The sequence below is a fragment of the Malaclemys terrapin genome, chromosome 8 (assembly GCF_027887155.1).
Source record: "Malaclemys terrapin pileata isolate rMalTer1 chromosome 8, rMalTer1.hap1, whole genome shotgun sequence".
Lineage (NCBI taxonomy): Eukaryota > Metazoa > Chordata > Testudines > Emydidae > Malaclemys > Malaclemys terrapin.
The window spans coordinates 85,686,063-85,704,837 of NC_071512.1; the positions used below are offsets into that span (position 1 = coordinate 85,686,063).

Below are 18,775 nucleotides of genomic sequence, written 5' to 3' on the forward strand. Positions count from 1 at the left end.
GGGCCAAGGCTGGGGATGGGTCTGGGGCCACGGCCAGAGGCCAAGGCTTAGGGCAAGAGTGGGAGTGGAGCTGTAGCCAGGCTGTGGCGGAGGACAGCAGACAGGCCCATAGCCAGGTGCAGCTCCACTCGCAGCCTCGTCCCCAGCCTCTGCCCTGGGCTGGGAACAGAGACGCAGTCAGCAGCCAAGGCTGTGGGCTGCCGCGCGGCTGGGAGCACAGCCGTGCTGAGGCTGGAGGCAGAACTGGAGCTGGGAGTGGCTGGGACCTGCCGCACCTCTCCGGACGTTCCTCCATGCCCCCCCATGGGGGGTGCGCCCCACACTTTGGGGACCTCTGTCTCACAGGAACCCACCGGCTTGGAAATTCCTACATGAGGGACCTGAGGGGTAAACGTCCTTTTCTACCATCATTTAACTCCAGATATTTGTTGGATTAAATCCAAAATGCTAAATTATAGTTAGACTAACACTGACCTGTATGAGATAAGAAACATCAAAGAACTTAGGCTTTATAAGGCAGCATACTTGAGACCCGCCCTTTCATTATTCTGCTTGAACATAACTACATGTTTGAACCCGAGCAAATCAGCCATAGGATTGTCAGGATTGTTATCCATTATATATCTGATGAGAACACACATGCTACTGTTCTAATGTTTACAATTAGAGATAAATCTTGATTTTTGGGGGCAGTTCTGAGTACATAGACTGTACTTAAAAGTCCTTTCTGCTATAACAGTTTGACTAACTGGATTCAGGATATATCCCCAACATTTTGTGGTATCTGACAGTCTTGTTTGTAGTTTTCTAAGAACTGAACTAAAATGTCTCATTTTACGTTCCCATATGACAGCTGTTTAAGGGCCAAAGGTTTGATTACTTGCTATCTCCAGGGGAGATTTTTAAATACTGACCTAGAAGTGAAAACAAACTCTATCTCATTGGTAGGGCCTGGGTATTGGTAATTCATGGCTGTGAAAAACGCATCACAGACCATGAAATCTGATCTCCCCCATGAAATCTTGCACAGGGCTGGGAACTCCTACCCTGCGCAGGGCTCCAGCTGCTAGTTCCAGCTGGGGATGGGGAGGGACGAGACTTCCTCTTCCCCTGCTTCCCCTACAATAGCCTTATGACCCTCCCACCCTGGCTGCCTTTGGGTCAGGACCCCTACGGTTACAAAACCATGAAATTTCAGATGTAAACATCTGAAAATGTGAAAATGACTAATTTTAAAATCATCTGGCCATGAAATTGACCAAAATGGACCATGAATTTGATATCATCAATATCCACATACTTTCTTGATGAGTGCATTGCAACAGTTTAAGATGATTATGGACAACACTGAGATCTTCTCTTTTCAGATTGTACTGATAGTTAAAGCAGACATACCTCTTGGATGGTGTTTGTGATGTGGTTTGGACCCCTTCAATGTAGGTGTTGCGAATTAAAAGCTTGGGTTTCAGGAACAGCTGAATTGCTGCTAGATTTAATATTTTTACCTTGTACATGTTAGTCTTTTTTGAAAGATTTCACATATTAATACAGTTCTGGCTTGGACACATTGAGGTTTAATGTAAGTTCCGAAATGATTTTTTTTCTTCTGTTTTAGGACACAAAGCACTGTTTAACTGTCAACCTTACCACCCTGCGTGTCTGGTGTTATACATGTAGCAAAGAGGTATTTTTGGATAGAAAATTGGGATCTCATTCTCCATTACCAAATGCCAGACTGTCTCACCAAACACAAGGAAATAGTGTACAGGTATGTTCTTTAAACAAGTGAAATACATACAGCCCTTGTTTTAGCTGTGCTTTGTCTTAATTCCCAGTTGTGTCTTATCTGGTGTTGGAAATAATATGATTCTCTCTACTGTACTCTTCCCTTCTTATGTCTCTGAGGACTAATACAGCTCAATGCCCAACCTACATTAAATCTTTCTGTGTATCACTCTGTTTGTTTCCCAAGAATGATGCTATGAGTGTATTTTATTTAATTTTTTAAATCAACCAGAGTATATGAAATTACATTTGAGTTTTTAAGATGGGAATAATCATTTAGCTTTGCTTCCCATCCTGTAGTTAGTGAGAAGTTTTTAATTGTCATATTCAAATTATTACTGGCTACTGTATGCAGAAGAGTAAGTTGTTTTGGTGTTTGTTTATGGAGCCTCTAGTCAAAGAGAGGTTCAGATTCACATGGAGACAAAAGTATAATGTTCATCAGGAGAAACATGCAGGCAACTGTCAGTCTGTATTCATTCAGCCACTAATATAAAAAAAATTAAGAGGATTTGCATGACCTTATATTTCTGGTATAGCTCAGTAAAACTTACTGTGTTTGCATCGTTATAAATTACTAACAAGGTATGTAATTTTTTTTCTTATTGGAGATTTTTTTTTTTCCATTGAGCAGTACATCCACAGTTGTTGTAGTAATTTTGGTCTCTTCAGCTATGATATATGCTTCCTCAGAGGGCAGGAGTAAATGGTCTCTGTGGGGTGTGTGTTTGTGTGTGTGTTTTTTAAAAGAGAAGTGAACAATAACTTAATCATGAAAGCATGCTGTCATCAAAGACACATTAAGGTACAATTAAGTCATCAGAGAGCTGATTTTATTTGTAGTGCAGTTAGGATAGTTAAGCTTTTTCAAGTTTACACATGGCCAGGATTTAGGAAACTTTATAATGAAAATGAAACTAGAAATTTAAATTTCTAAACAGTCATTTATTACATGATTATAACATAGAGGAACTTGACCATTGTTAACACATAATTTATAACAATTAACATTTGTAGCTGAAAGAGTAAAATATCTAGGGGGTAGCACACTTTGTAACTTGTTTAGGCAGAGCTCATTGTGCACACCCGGGCTCCTTGCATCTCCCCATTCTTCCCCTCTCCAGCTCCCTGTGTGCCACCTTCTAGCTCCCTCTATTTCAGGATCAGAGGGGTAGGCGTGTTAGTCTGGATCTGTAAAAAGCAACAAAGAGTCCTGTGGCACCTTATAGACTAACAGATGTAGTGGAGCATAAGCTTTCGTGGGTGAATACCCACTTTGTCAGACGCAACGTTGCGTCTGACGAAGTGGGTATTCACCCACGAAAGCTTATGCTCCACTACATCTGTTAGTCTATAAGGTGCCACAGGACTCTTTGGGGAATCACTGAAATAAAGCAACAGTCTCTCACCTGCCAGGGGTTTGATCTGTCCCCCATCTCCCCTCCTCCCATAGCAGAGTCGTCCATTCTTCCCTCATACCAGCGTCTCTATGTGCCACCCCCAATCTTCCCTCCCCTCCCCATCAGTGGTTCTTTGTGCTCCCTCATTGCCCTTCCTCTCATACCAGGGTCCCTTATTGTCCATCCGTGCCAGCATCTGTTTGCACCTCCTATTTCCTCCTACCCTCATTCCAGGAGTTCTGTGTGCCATCCATGCCTCTCCATGCCAGGGACAATCTGTGTTCCCTCCTTCATACTCTGGCCCCACAATTTCTCCTCACCAGGAGTTGTGTGTCTTCCATCACTTCCTAACACACACACCAGTGTCCCTCATTCCCCCTCCCCGCATCTGCCAAGGGCTAGATGCACACCCCCATTTTCCCCTTTCCTCTTCACCTCTCTTTCCCCCTCCTTCTCCATCCCCTGCCATTATCCTTTGTCTGGGAGATAAGTCATTCATGGTGTCAACATGATAAACTCTATGGGGAAGAGTGGGTAGAGAGGAGATGAGGTATTCTGAGGCTGGAAAGTGTTAATGGGTGCCCTCAAAGAGTTGTTTGATCTATAGATAATTGCAGAGGTCCTTGAAGCTCCAGCTGTGCTAGCAGATGTCATGGGCTACATGTGTTCCCCATTTTCCTCCTTTCTGATTTTCACCAAAATTATTAGGGTTCTGGCCGTTGATGCCAAGAATATTTTGGAATTGATCAGATGTTGCATTCTAAAGCAATCACATTACAGAGAAATGCCATCAAGTTGAGGGTATAACCTCATAAGCTCTTCCAATTAATGAAAAAGAAATAGCTGAATTGGGACAAATAAAGAAAGCAGGGGGGAAAAACAGGTATTTAAAGATTCCATGTACAAGCTAAAACTATGCCATTAAAATAAACTATGCTGTATATTTTAAAAGCAGATTGAAAATACCTTCCTTGGAGAAGGTACTGACTTGCACATCCAGCACATACCTATTTCTCCCACTGAAATCAGTGAGAGTTGGGGATTCTCAGCCCTTTGGAGGACTGGACCTTTTGAACAGTGCTGTGCACATTGGAACACTAAATAACTAATATTTAGACATACCACATTTTCCTTGAGAAGCTGCATCAGAATTTCCCTGTAGTCAACAGATGAGTGATTTTAATATGAAGAATGTTAGATAAACTTTTATTTATTTATTTATTTATATGCCTAACTGCTTGTTAAATGACAGCTGAAGTTCAAATACAAGAGTAAAAAATAATTGTGTAAAGAGTAAAGTGAATAAAAGCACAATATTTTGTTGGGTTTTTTTCTGGGGGAGAAATTTTTGTAAACCCCAAAATTACAAGAAATTGATTTAAAGAAAATTATACCAGAAAATATACGGGGTATTCTTTTAACAACATATGTTGGAATCTACTAAGTGGTTGGAATCCAAGAAGATATTGGCAAAATGTATACAATACAATATTATTAGGGAAGTCACAGAAGTTCTAAAGGAAAAATACCCCTAAAGAAATTATTGAAAAATACTTTAGCATGTTTTCAATTTTAATATTAGTAGATTTGAAATAGGGCATAATTTTTTTATCTTAAAACACCAACCACAGAATTCTAATTGTATAGTGTTTCAGCTAAATATATTGGATTTTCTGATGTTATTCACGTGTGCTCCTGAAATATATGATGTCTTGACTTAATCATGCCAAGCATTATGTTTGCAGAATTCAGATTTGAAATGCATCCAATACCCAATTGTTTTTCTACCCTCAAGGAAGTTGCAGTGTACATGACACGGCATAAGGAGAAATTAGCATGATTTGTGACATTTGTCTTGCTTTTTACCTTAAAATTTTGTTTAGGATTTCCTCCCCTTATGTGCTCACAGAAAAATGACATAAAATACAATAACAATTTGCCTATCTCTGTTTAGTTCATAGGCATATGTTAATAAAACTGTACTAACACTTAAAGAAAAAATTGATTTATAAACATAATCACACTTATATTTTGCCTTTTCTTCCAATAAGGATTTTAAAATACCTGGTAATCCAACACTGAAGATTCCTCTAGTTACTGTATTTGATGCTTTAGATATAGAGGTGGAAGAAGATGAACTGAAGACAAGAGGTAATGAACTGGAGGATTAAAGCCTACGCTGTCAACTAATTGCTCTGTCCATGCCCTCACTTAAATAATTCCACCATGTACAGTATGTGTATTTCTTTGAATCCATTCCCCAGCTGTTTAGAAATTACTTCTTTTCCAGCTGGAACTATTTCCCCCCACTCTAAAATAAGAGCTGCATTTTCAGTTTGAAGCTTAACTGCAGCATCCTTTCCTTTTCTTCAGAGAAGAGGCTCTCATGTTATTTGTAGTACATCAGTCACTGATAAAGAAAGCAGTTGTGATGTTTAGTGTAGTTGCTAGTTTTCATTAGACTGAAATATGTGTCATAGCCGCACTGGTAACTGGGTAGTTATTGCAAAATTTGTTTTAACATTTTTGCTTTTTTTTTTTTTTTTTTTTTAAAAGATGCTTTATATGAATGCTTTCTGAATATTGGTTAACATTTTGGGTCTGCTGTTCCCAGCACCTTTTTTTTTTTTATTAGTAATGGATTTCATGCTCTGACAAATGCGATCAGTGCAAAAGTTAACCTAAGCCTGGTATTTATATAATGGAAAAGGGAAAAATGTAAGGGGAAAGTGTAATGAAACTCCCAAAACTGAGAGGGTTTTATTTGTTGTTTATTTGTCCCCCGCATGTGGCATCTCTTTGAAGTCTCCAATATGGATCACTTTTATAATGAATAATTTTTGTTTACTACTTCCTTCACTTTATCTGCTGGTTATATTTTACTGAGTTGCTTTGTTGAGACACCAGTGAACATGTCAAGGCAATTCCTTCTCCTATCAATGATGGGGAGATGTTTCTATCTCATGGACCTTGTTTCTCTTTCCTTCTCCGTTCTTCCTTGACTCAGCTAGCACCAGCTTTTTGCCAGTTCAGCCTCCCTGTTTGCCCAAAGCCTTTTCCTCTGCCACTCTTGCCATCTGTCATAGTCTTCCTGTGTGCCTCCACCTCACTGATTCACCATCTGTTCTTAGATCTTTGGAAAAAAACTGTTTATCACCTGTCAATGCCTTAGTTTCTCTCTTCCTGCTTTTATTTGTATTTAACCCTATAATATGTTCTGGGGATACACTTTTTATATGAAAGTTGCTGTATGGATAAAGTTGTATTCTAATTCCCATTAGCACTAATGGAGCTATGTGGATATGCTTCAAGAAAGAATAAGCTCTCACAAGTCAAATGTATCTTAATGTTTTATTTAAAAACAAATGTTAAATATTTCTGACAAGGCACATATTGGAGAGCAGGATGAAGCAATGCTAAATGTAACTGCAGTGAATAGTTCAGTTACTACCAATAAATTGTTAAAAACTTTGCTAAATAAATGTGTATTGAATAAAAGCCCAATCCTTTAAATTATTACACAGTTACTTAACTTTATGCTTGTGAACAATCACACTGAAGTTAATCATGTAAGTGTCTGCAGAATCAGGCAGGGCCTATGAAATTATATATAATACACACACTGTATTTGAAAAAAACTTTTTGAAATACCCTATGGTATTTCAATATGTCCTTAGCTGTGACTGGTATTCCATCTGCCTTTAAATGAGAATTAGTCTTCCTGGTGGGAAGAATCAGGAATGGCAGTCTGATGTAGGTTTAGCGATGGGAAATGCAGAATCATTTAAATGGAGAGAGAGGAAGGAGACTTTCTCAGTTCCTATAAGCAAAGTTTTATTTTTTTTACTTGTTTATTTTTAGAAAATATTTTTGGTTAATTTAGCTGAATTAACCAAGTAAGTTTTATAAAAATAATAATGGAACTTGCAGAGTACTGTCTCATACATCAAAATGATGAGATGCATTTCTTGTGTCTCAGTTAATTATCAGACTGTTGCGCTGAAGGCTTTGTCTGATTGCTAAATTTTTTTTTAAATGCTGTGTAACTTTTCTTGGTAATTAGTAGTAGTGATTAAATTGTTTTCAGTAGTACATTGCAATTATTCTTGTAGAAGAACTTTATTATATTTTGAGACAAACTTCTATTTTATTGATTTAATTTATACTTTGGCAACACTTGTATAGCCTGTCATGCCAATAAAGTTTAATTGAATTGAGCTGAGATGACCATGTAATAGTTGCTAGTTCTGACTTGCAGAAATAGTATTTTTGAAGCCCTTAGGACTACTTGCATGGGTACAGACTGTTCAAATATTTATTGTTTACCAGTTGAGCTCTATAATGAAAATTTTCCCCATTATAACTTGTGCTATAGACAGAGTGAGCGTATATAATGTTTGCTGAGTTAATTAAGAAAATAAGTAGTCCTCGTCTGAAAATACGATTTTCTTTGAAAGGGTGAATGAAGCTGCTCTGAATAAAGATTAACACACTTAATAAATCCATACAGGAAAGAGAGAGAAAAAGAACATAAATTAACTAAAACTGATTCATTTGCAAATATAATTACACACTGAGAAAATGTATGTATACTGTTATATAATCTAAATAGTCATTGCACAGATTAAAGGTATTGAAAAGCCATTGATAAATCCTCCTAAAAACCTGTCAGTTATATAATTAATAATTATAGACATCAATCATATACAGATAAACAGTAGAATTCATTTGAACTAGTAAACTCATTAAATGCAAGTAAAATTAAAACATTCAAACCCTTATCTTTATAATCTTTCTTCAAAACAGTGTCATTCTAAAAATATACATAAAGATACTAAGATAAAAAGGTAAAATAAAATCCACTTACGCTAGGTATTCTAATCAACCAACAGCAAAATAGGAGTTGAGATAATTTATCTGTTTAGGAATCAAATTCTGCTTAGTTACACTTGTGCAATCCCATTGGTCTCAAAGGGGTTGCAGAGGTGTACTGGGAGCAAAATTTGACTAGTAAATCTTTGAGTGGAAAGATTATTTTCCTACAAGTTTCTTTTTCAATTTTAGCTTGCTTGATGTATTTTTCCTATTTACAGGTCTTACAGGATTGAAAAATATTGGAAACACTTGTTACATGAATGCAGCTTTACAAGCTCTTTCCAATTGGTAAGGAAAATAGCTGTAAAATGTAACCTTAAAGTAGCTATGTGTATCTGCATGTCTTCAGTTATAAACCAGACCCTCCAAAAAGTCCTTAATTTAAGTTTTAGAAGAATCATACCAGTATAAACCTCATTTTGATGTGTTTGGTAGCCTCATCTTGCAGTAGCATGAATAGTGCTATTGCAATCAATACTTAAGAGTTGCAGGATATGTATATAGTTTCCCTCAAATAACAGTCTATGGGTTTGTTTTCCCTCCTCTCTAATATCTCACAGCCCTCAATCAAAAATTATAGTTCTAAAAATTAAAAAGAGAATTGGTCATAAATATCCAGGTCGTCTTCTAAGTGTAGGGCCATTCTTTGATTCTTGAGTTTTTTTTTTTTTTTTTTTCATTCTTCTCCAGACATCAAAAGGTAATATGATGTGTGGGGCATAAACAAGCTTTGAATTCTTTTTTACCATGTTATTTTTCAGTCTGGAAAGTTTTCTAATTGCTATTTATAACAATTAAAATGAGGTGGCATGGTGTAATCTTTTAGTGACAGAAGTTTAAACTTGCCAATTTTATAAAAGCAGCTGATATAAAACGCCTTTGATTAAACACTTGAACTGCTTGGATCTTAAACTCAAAAACAGATCAAAGAATTTCTAGATCCTAATTATATATTAAACATACATAATGTACATACTTAATAACAATTGTAAGTGAAATAGTTTAGAAAGTTTTTTTTTTTTATTCCTAAATATTCATAGATCAGAAAGAGCTGCCTAGTTATATACTTGAAAGTATCAGGAATATTTGGTTAATTTTTGTTTCCATTTTTTATTAAATGTTTCCAATTATAAAATAGCCTGTCCTTCCCTTTTTAAAAAAAAATGTAGGTTAATTAACCTATTGATTTAAAATACATTTGTTGAATTTCAGTCTTGCTAGTTGTTCCTTTTATACAATGAACCAAAACCAAACTGAGACTTCAATTATTATGTTTAATTGCTGACTATTATGTTTTCTATTTGTGACTTCCCCCTCCAAAACTGTACTGAGTTAGGATTTGGTATTAATAATTATAATCCCTAGCTACTATATAAGGCTTTTCACCAATAGATTAAATAGTACTTTACAAAAGAGATCAGTATCTTTATCTCCGTTTCACAGATGGTACATTGAAGCACAGAGAAAGGAAGTGACTGCCCCATGATCAACCCTGCAGGCCAGTGGTACAGTTAGGAATAGAACCCAGGTTTCCTGGATTCAGTACAGTGATCTATCCACTCCTCATTATTTGCCCTGAGGTCCTTGCTATTATCAAAAAATGCTTTGGGATTTTTGAAAGTCTTTTAATGAAAAAATAAATAAAAAGGTGGAAAATAGCCAGGAAATTTGGCAAGAAGAGAGGGAAAGGACCAAAAGCTTTTTAGAATATATTATTTGTTATAACAAAGTATGTCTTGTAGATCAGGAACCAGTTAACTACTGTTTCTGGTCAATATTAATGGTATGGGAGAGGTCAAGGTTATAGTTCCTAGAATTTCCTTGGGCCACCAGTTGATTTTAAGGGAACAACTTATTCTCTCAGTGCTGCTTAAAATAATAGATATTGGAACTAACCCACCTATTTGTTCCAAAATTTTTTCCTGATTTTCCAGATCAAGCTTTTCTGTAATTCTAACCACAGAACTCAATATACATTTTCTGTATAGCCTGTCCCTACAATGATATATTTTAATACATTCCTTGTAAGACATTAAGGAGTATTTTAAAAATACTAGCTATGAAAGTTATCTGAAAATGTCTTTCAGAATATTACATAATCAAAAAGTGCCAGCTTTCAGCCACCTTGACTGCAGAGCAAGGATCACGGGGATATACCACTATCCTGCAGTGGCTACATTGGCTAGTGGGAACCTGCCCTTGTAAGGTGGCTCCCACTGGACAATTCCAGTGCCTCTAACAAGTGACAGGATTGGTCTGTGAGGGGTATTGTGCCACTCATAAAGTGGCCCAAATAAGCAGAATATATGAATGTTGCCCTAGGGTTTAGGAAAAGAAATCATTAAACGTTTACCATGTAAATGTCAATAATTAGCCTTAGCTAACATGCTGTTAAAATGAATGTAGGGGGAGATTTACACTTCTCTTAGCACTATTTAAAGAATAATAATCTTGCTTTCTTCCCTCTAATCAGCCCACCCTTGACACAGTTTTTTCTTGACTGCGGGGGCTTAGCACGAACAGATAAGAAACCAGCGATATGTAAAAGTTATCTCAAGCTGATGACAGAACTTTGGCACAAAAGCAGGTATTGTACCACTTTCCTTGTGAAATATGTTTATATATAAACTTTGGACAGCAGTACAGCACAGGGGTGAACTTGTCTTAGCTCCAATTGTTTCCTCGGGTGTAATAAACCTTCGGAATATCACAGGCTTTGAATTTAATTAATTTAAAAATAACTCTAAAAGGTTGTGTGGTGGAGTTGGGGAAGTTAACATTTGTTTTAGTGGGAAAGTTACATGAAAGAGGCTTTTCTGTATATCATGTGACAACTCAAAACAAATGTCATTTAGCTGCTGAGTGATGATGGCATCATGTTTGCCTTCAGGTTGAAAAGAAAGATTTGCCCATTGCAGCTGTTCCTGTAGTTGAACCCATAATCATGCATAATGGCATTAGATTTTCATCCTAGGAAACATGACAAGATTGACTTCCTTACACAATGAAACATGTAAGTTGTTATAAATAAGAGTGCTCTTTTATGGATAATTGAGCCTCCAGTTTCCAGCACTTTAAGCTCAACCTGAGATAGAACAAACTTTGGTTTTCCATCTGCTTCATACAGCATCGTTACACACATGCATTTCCCATATTTCAGTGACTTTCATAAATTTCAATAACTTTTTTTTAAAAGTTTCAGAGCGGTAGCCGTATTAGTCTGCATCACCAAAAACGAGGAGTACTTGTGGCACCTTAGAGACTAACACATTTATTTGAGCATAAGCTTTCGTGGGCTAAATCCTACTTCATCACATGCATGGAGTGGAAAATACAGTAGGAAGATATAGATACACAGTACATGAAAAGATGGGAGTTGCCTTACCAAGTTGGGGGGGGGGTGTCAGTTTTAACGAGACAATTCAATTAAAGTGGGCTATTATCAACAGGAGGAAGAATCACTTTTGTAGTGGTAATCAGGGTGGCCGATTTCAAACAATTGACAAGAATGTGAGAGTAACAGGGGGAAATTAGCATAGGGAAATTAATTTTTAGTTTTTGTAGTGACCCATCCATTCCCAGTCTTTATTCAGGCCTAATTTGATGGTGTCCAGTTTGCAAATTAATTCCAGTTCTGCAGTTTCTCGTTGGAGTCTGTTTTTGAAGTTTTTTTGTTGAAGAATTGCCACTTTTAAGTCTGTTATTGAGTGTCTAGAGAGGTTGAAGTGTTCTCTGACTGGTTTTTGAATGTTATAATTCTTGACATCTGATTTGTGTCCATTTATTCTTTTGCATAGAGACTATCCAGTTTGGTCAATGTACGTGGCAGAGGGGCATTACTGGCACATGATGGCATATATCACATTGGTAGATGTGCAGGTGAACGAGCCCCTGATGGTGTGGCTGATGTGGTTAGGTCCTATGATGGTGTCGCTTGAATAGATATGTGGACAGAGTTGCAACGGTGTTTGTTGCAGGGATGGGTTCCTGGGTTAGTATTTTTGTTGTGTGGTGTGTAGTTGCTGGTGAGTATTTGCTTCAGGTTGGGGAGCTGTTTGTAAGCGAGGACTGGCCTGTCTCCCAAGGTCTGTGAGAGTGACGGATCGTCCTTCAGGATAGGTTGTAGATCCTTGATGATGCACTGGAGAGATTTTAGTTGGGGGCTGAAGGTGACGGCTAATGGCGTTCTGTTACTTTCTTTGTTGTGCCTGTCCTAAGACTCTCTCTACGCAAAAGAATAAATGGACACAAATCAGACCTGAAGAATTATATCATTCAAAAGCCAGTCAGAGAACACTTCAACCTCCCTGGACACTCAATAACAGACTTAAAAGTAGCAATTCTTCAACAAAAAAACGTCAAAAGCAGACTCCAACGAGAAACTGTAGAACTGGAATTAATTTGCAAACTGGACACCATCAAATTAGGCCTGAATAAAGACTGGGAATGGATGGGTCACTATAAAAACTAAAAACTAATTTCCCCATGATAATTTCCCCCTATTGTTACTCACACCTTCTTGTCAACTGTTTGAAATCGGCCACCCTGATTACCATTATAAAAGTGATTTTTCCTCCTGTTGATAATTGCCCACTTTAATTGAATTGTCTCGTTAGAACTGACCCCCCACTTGGTAAGGCAACTCCCATCTTTTCATGTACTGTGTGTATAGATATCTTCCTACTGTATTTTTCACTCCATGCATCTGATGAAGTGGGCTGTAGCCCACAAAAGTTTATGCCCAAATAAATGTGTTAGTCTCTAAGGTGCCACAAGTACTCCTCGTTGTCGTTTTTTATAAATGATCCATCACTTTTGATGATTGGAATTTGTGTGGAGAGGAGGCAGAAAAAAGAGAGCTGCACTGTTAGGCTCTATAGTAAGAGCTTGTCTACACATGGATTTGTTTTGTAATAACTGTTCTACTTTAAATTCAGACCCTACTTTATTCCTTCATAATTTTATGTGTAGATGAGACCCAAGTTATACGTCGCAGTCACACAGCAACAGCACTGTGGCCACACAAGTCCTGAAGCTCTATATTTACTTTTCTCCTTATTTCCTGAATTGTCTGAAAAGTGTTTTTAGGAGTACTTTCTGAGAAAATGGGGGTAGAGCAAATCCTCCACCTTCTCTCCTTTTAAAAAATACCTAAAATGTAAGAGAAATTAATGTTTTGTTTTGTTTTTTTTAAAAAGAACTATACACAACAGCTTATGCTAAAATTCAAATTGGTGCGGAATTTCTTTCCAAAAAGGTTTCACTTTTGGGTTTGGATACAGTTAAAGACTAAAATATATATTACTGATTGTCCCTGTGGGATATCTTGTATCCTGGGGTCATTTGCACACCATTCTTGTGCCTATGCTACTACCCACCCACTCATCTGTGGGCGCTGCTCAGTATACAGATCACAACTTCTTTGTGGCCTTGACTCTGTATCCATTTGACATGAGTCTTTTTTTTCTTTTTCAAAGGGGGGTTTGATGGTCTACAAATAAACTTATCTCCTTGCATTGACCCTGTGATAAACAAATACTCCTTAATATTTTTAAACGGGTCTTTGGATGAAGTTGACTTCTATCACGCATACCAAATTATTTCCTTGCTGTATTGCTGATTAATTTTGGTTGCAGCTTGCTTGAAGGCCTTTAAACATAAATCCCAATTTCACACTTTTGGTTGTCCTGTGCTCTGGGAGAAATATATATTTTATATTGAAGACCCCTCTGCCCCCCAAAAAAGACAAAATTACATTGGGGTAAGAATAATATAGAACAAGTTTGTTAAAACGTGTCTCACGGTGATCAAGCTGATGATGATCCCAATGAAGTTAGAACATTGCAGGCCATTTAATTTTTTTTCCCAAACTTTTCTTTCCCAGACCTGGTTCCGTTGTTCCTACAAATTTGTTTCAAGGAATTAAAACAATTAATCCAACGTTTCGAGGCTACTCCCAACAGGTAAACCTTCTTAGTATTATCCAGTATTATGACAATGAAGTGTCAAAAGTATAACTGCATGATTCAGGTAGACTAAATTGTCAGATTCAAAACTTGATAAAGTAGAAAAATATGTATTTAAACCAAGCTAATCATAAATTTTTAGTTTTTACCTTTCCATGCTTTAAATCTATATCCCCTGAAACTCCTCTCTAACTTTTCTGAATCACAGACTTCTGTGCTGGATTCTGTTGACAAACTGCTGAAAGGCCCCATGATCCTTATGAATGTCTCCTTTCCCTGGGAAAAGCAGCAGAATGGTTAATATAAAAAACTATGTTAATTTACTATTTGAATATTTTTAAGCTGAGTTACTAGTATCCAGTTTTTTGTTTAGACAATGAGCCCAAATCTTTTCTTTTCAATGTTACTGGTTTACAGCATACTGTATACTGAACACTTGTGTCCTCCATCTCTTGTATAGGTAGTAATTACTTGTAGTGGGCAGGCATTAGTGGTTATGTGACTGAATTATATTGTAGGTGCATTCTTCAAATTATCTTTAATGAAGTGTGTTCTAACATACCTATTTTACTGTTGTAAACATATTTTATTAAAAGCCCTATTGTGGGGACCACATTTAATTTCCAATTTAAGAAAGAACCAGATCCTTAATAATTTTGTCAGATTCTCTGCATTGCAGTAGTTTATATTGGAAAACTTTGGTAATTCAGTATAATGAAGTTAGCAAGTGAAATGGAGGGTTAAACTGTATTTTTGATATACAAATAGTGTCGGTGGTGTCAAGGGAGTGTTAAAATAGCAAACCTCAGAATTGTTGTAGATGCTTTTCATTATTACTGACACTCTAACTTACTGTTGTGTCCAGGGTATCCAAAATTTATTCATGTACCTAAACGAAGAAATTAATTCACTAATTTAGGGGAAAATGGCAAAATCGTCTGCAGCTTTATTAAGATACATTTCCTCAGGGGAATTTAGTCCTTGCAAGCTAAAATTTGGAATGAGCGTAACATTCTGTACTCCCTTAAGTATTTAAGGGGAGACCCCAATGTTCTTCCTCAACACATCACCCTAAGCTACTCACTAGGTCCCCCCCGTCCCCCAAAAAAACCCCGAAATCTGGTCTTTTGTGTGCTTTTACCGTATACTATACAGATTTCACAGGGGAGACCAGCATTTCTCAAATTGGGGGCCCTGACCCAAAAGGGAGCTGCAGGGGAGTCGCAAGGTTATTTTAGGGAAGATCGCAGGATTGCCACCCATACATCTGTGCTGCTGCTGCCTTCAGAACTGGGCGGGTGGAGAGTGGTGGCTGCTGACTGAGGGCCCAGGTCTGCAGGCAGCAGTGCAGAAGTAAGGGAGACATGGGATAGTAATACCATACCATGCCATCCTTACTTCTGCTCTGCTGCTGACGGCGGCTCTGCCTTGAGAGCTGGGATCCCGGCCAGCAGCTGCCGCTCTCCAGCTGCACAGCTCTGAAGGCAGTGCTGCCACCAGCAGCAGTGCAGAAATAAGGGTAGCAGTACTGCAACCTCCCCTACAATATCCTTGTAACCCCTCCCCCCTCAAACACCTTTTTGGGTCAGGATCCGTACAATTACAGCACTGTGAAATTTCAGATTTTAAATAGCTGAAATCATGGAATTTATGATCTTTAGACTCCTATGACCATGAAATTGACCAAAATGGACTGAATTTGGTAGTGCCCTAGGAATAACATAGTGAAGGCAGGGAGCTGTGCAGCCTGGAAATTGTTGTTGTTCTCGTCCCCAAAAGGCAATTGCAGGGGAGCTGGGAATCTGAGAATGGTGCCCTTGCTGGACCACTGAGGGGAAATACAGGTGCAGTAGCCCTGAACTGCGACAGTATCTCTCCCCCTAAAAGAATTACCAGCCACGGCAAATAGGTCAAAAGTTTTAAATTTACATGTGTACAGATCATTAGGCTGAGGGAGAGTCCCGGAAACCAAACAGTGGTGACACTAATAATTTGTAAGTAAGTAACAAAATGATTATGTACCAAATTCCTGTTAAACCCACCACCAGTGGACCAACAGATACCCTCTTAATAAATAGCTACTTGTGCAACAAGAATAAACGATGGCTAAGAACAACAAAACTAGGAATTAATGAATGAAGATGGAAGCACCAGAAACCAGGAAGAGGTCAAACTTCTGCCCCTTTCCTGCTCTTATAAGACCAGCAGTGAGCTCAAGCTGAAAGTAAGCCAGCAGTGCCATTGCCACTGTAGCCCACCCACTCCTTCCACAAGAAGTTGCTGAGCTGTTAAAGAATGAATCTACAACACCCCCTTTGTTTCCTTCTCCTGTCCAGGCAAATCTGGAACAGCTGGAGGGCTGGGACAAATTAAAGACGATTCTTTTGAAAGGTGCAAATGTGGTTTCCCTGACCAGTGTACGTAAGGTGCTGATAGGTTGTTGCAAAAAAAGTTTGAAAACCTTATATGATGAGGTTAGATTCCTCTACCGACAACCTCTATTAACTGTACAGCTGGGAGCTAACCAGGTACTTGGTTGTTGCTTGTATTAGGATGCACGTGTCATTGTGATGGTTCTTGGGCTACCCAGGACTGAGAGTCACCTTGTTACCCCCTGCCTCCAAACTGAGGGAGTCTCACCTATGCCTGGCTGTTCCTTACCACCATTAGCCTTTCAGCCACTTGAACGCTTTCACCTGGGCTATGCCAGCCGAGTCTACACCTTGCAGGTGAACAAAAGGTGCACCCCAGTCCATTTGAATCAGTCCTCTGTGATATGCTGCCCTGGACACAGACTACTCACAGAAATCCCAGATCCTCTGCCGCCAGAGGTGCAATGTGTCCCAGTTTACTAATTTTACCTTAAATCGCTGCTCCTATAAATCAGACAGCACTTGTGAACCACTTGCAGTAAAACAAAAGTAGATATTTTTAAGAAAGAATAAAGATTTAACTACAAACGAGAGACGTGGAAACAAATAGCTATAATACGAAACAAAATCAAAATGTGAAGGTCATCTACATTTATTAATTACCTTTCCTAGCTAATAAAGTAGGTTTCCCACTCCCCGATGTTCAGTCTGTTTCAGAACTTAACAGAAACCAGGATCCAATTTTTCATGAGAGGGAATACCTTGTTCCTCAAGATGTCTTCTCAGTGGAAGGATGCAGAGTACCTTTCTCTCCTTTGTGTTATCCTGAAAGTTTTTTGTTTCTGTTCATAGACAAGGTGAACCCCTATTTTGTCATAATGTTTCTTTTTTTCCTTCAGGTGGTTTTGATTGTTTGCATTTGCCTCTGATGGTTTTCTATTGGAAGTTTTGTACTGAGCAAGGCTGAACAATTGAGCCTTGCATTGCATCAGTGGCAAAACAGGGTGGGGTGGCAACTCCCTGCTGCTGAATAGGCTGTCACTGAGACATTATCCTCTGGTGACTAACATTTACTTCAAGTCAGTAACACATACTTTCAACATAAATATTACCCATACATACACTTTGCAGTGATTATGAATCTTGATGAGTTATGAGCTTTCTGTAGCTACCTTACATTTTACTATTTATAGATAAATATCCTGTAAGATATGTTTGGTGTAGTGACTTTGTCAGGCCTGAGGTAAGTGTTATTTGCAAAGAACAGGCGACCCTTTGCCAAGGAGCCTCGGTGTCACAGAGACCACAGAAGAAATATTTTAACAATTAAAATATCCTGGCACAGAGTATAAGCTTTGTGATGAGTGAAAGCTTGAGAAGGAAAGTTGCCAAGTAAGACTCGTGACATGGAATGGAACTCGTGTAGGAGGTTACAAAATCCAAAATTAAATATTATTTGGACTGACAGTCTAATTCTCTTTTGCACCCCAGACTGGGCAGGTGGCATTTACTTTGTTTTTACTCCTTTGATTTAGTGGCCAGCTTTAGCTTTTTGCTGTTTCGACACCACTATGTGCATATCTTCTAAATATAAAAGGGGATTATGTACCTATTTTAAATTCCAGGATGCACAAGAATTCCTGCGTTGTTTAATGGATCTGCTTCATGAAGAGCTAAAGGAACCTGTCATGGAAATAGAAGATACCCATTCTACAAGTATAGAAGAGAGTATGGAAGAAGACAAGAACCAGTCAGATGTAGATTTCCAGTCCTGTGAATCTTGTGGTAGCAGTGATAAGGCAGAAAATGAGGCTGGTTCCAGACCATTCTCGGAGGACTATGCAGAGGCTACTATGTTAATTCAAGATGTTGAAAACCACTCCCTCACAACTAAAGATTGGCAGAAAGAAAAAACACCGTGTAATAAGTTTAACCGAGCAAGTTCTATGGAGGATTTAAAAAAAGACAAAAACACTGCTTCAGAAACTGCTGAATTTTTACATAATCCAGGAACAGTCAAAGTGCAAATACATAGCAGAATTTCAGGTGACTGTATGATCAGTTGCTAATTTGTAATTATAACAAAATCATACTTGTAGCTGAAATGCATGTAAAAGTAAAAATGAGGGAAACCATTTTAGATGTATAACTTGTCACGTATCGCACAAGAGTAGAATGGTTTTAAACTGGTGCTCAAGTTCATTAATGTGGTACTTCGATTATGTTTGTTTAATCCATTTTGAAGTCCAGTGACTATTTACCAGCTATTCAAGATTTGTAACAATTGAAAGACTTCAGATAACATTACAATTGGTGATTGCTTTTGGATTTTTTTGGCTCATTATTTCTGCTTTAACAGTTGCTGAATTAAAACTTA

General features: G+C 38.0%; 1 protein-coding gene across 5 annotated transcripts in view; it reads left to right on the top strand.

Annotated features, from left to right (window-relative positions):
• Positions 1 to 18,775, top strand: part of USP33 (ubiquitin specific peptidase 33) — an 82,766-nt gene that overhangs the window by 32,275 nt on the left and 31,716 nt on the right. For all 5 annotated transcript variants that reach the window (XM_054037153.1, XM_054037156.1, XM_054037155.1 and 2 more), the window contains 6 exons: positions 1,616 to 1,768; positions 5,237 to 5,336; positions 8,279 to 8,348; positions 10,534 to 10,647; positions 13,945 to 14,023; positions 18,024 to 18,444. In XM_054037153.1, the coding sequence (XP_053893128.1) occupies positions 1,616 to 1,768; positions 5,237 to 5,336; positions 8,279 to 8,348; positions 10,534 to 10,647; positions 13,945 to 14,023; positions 18,024 to 18,444 (937 nt within the window). The remainder of the gene's footprint in view (positions 1 to 1,615; positions 1,769 to 5,236; positions 5,337 to 8,278; positions 8,349 to 10,533; positions 10,648 to 13,944; positions 14,024 to 18,023; positions 18,445 to 18,775) is intronic.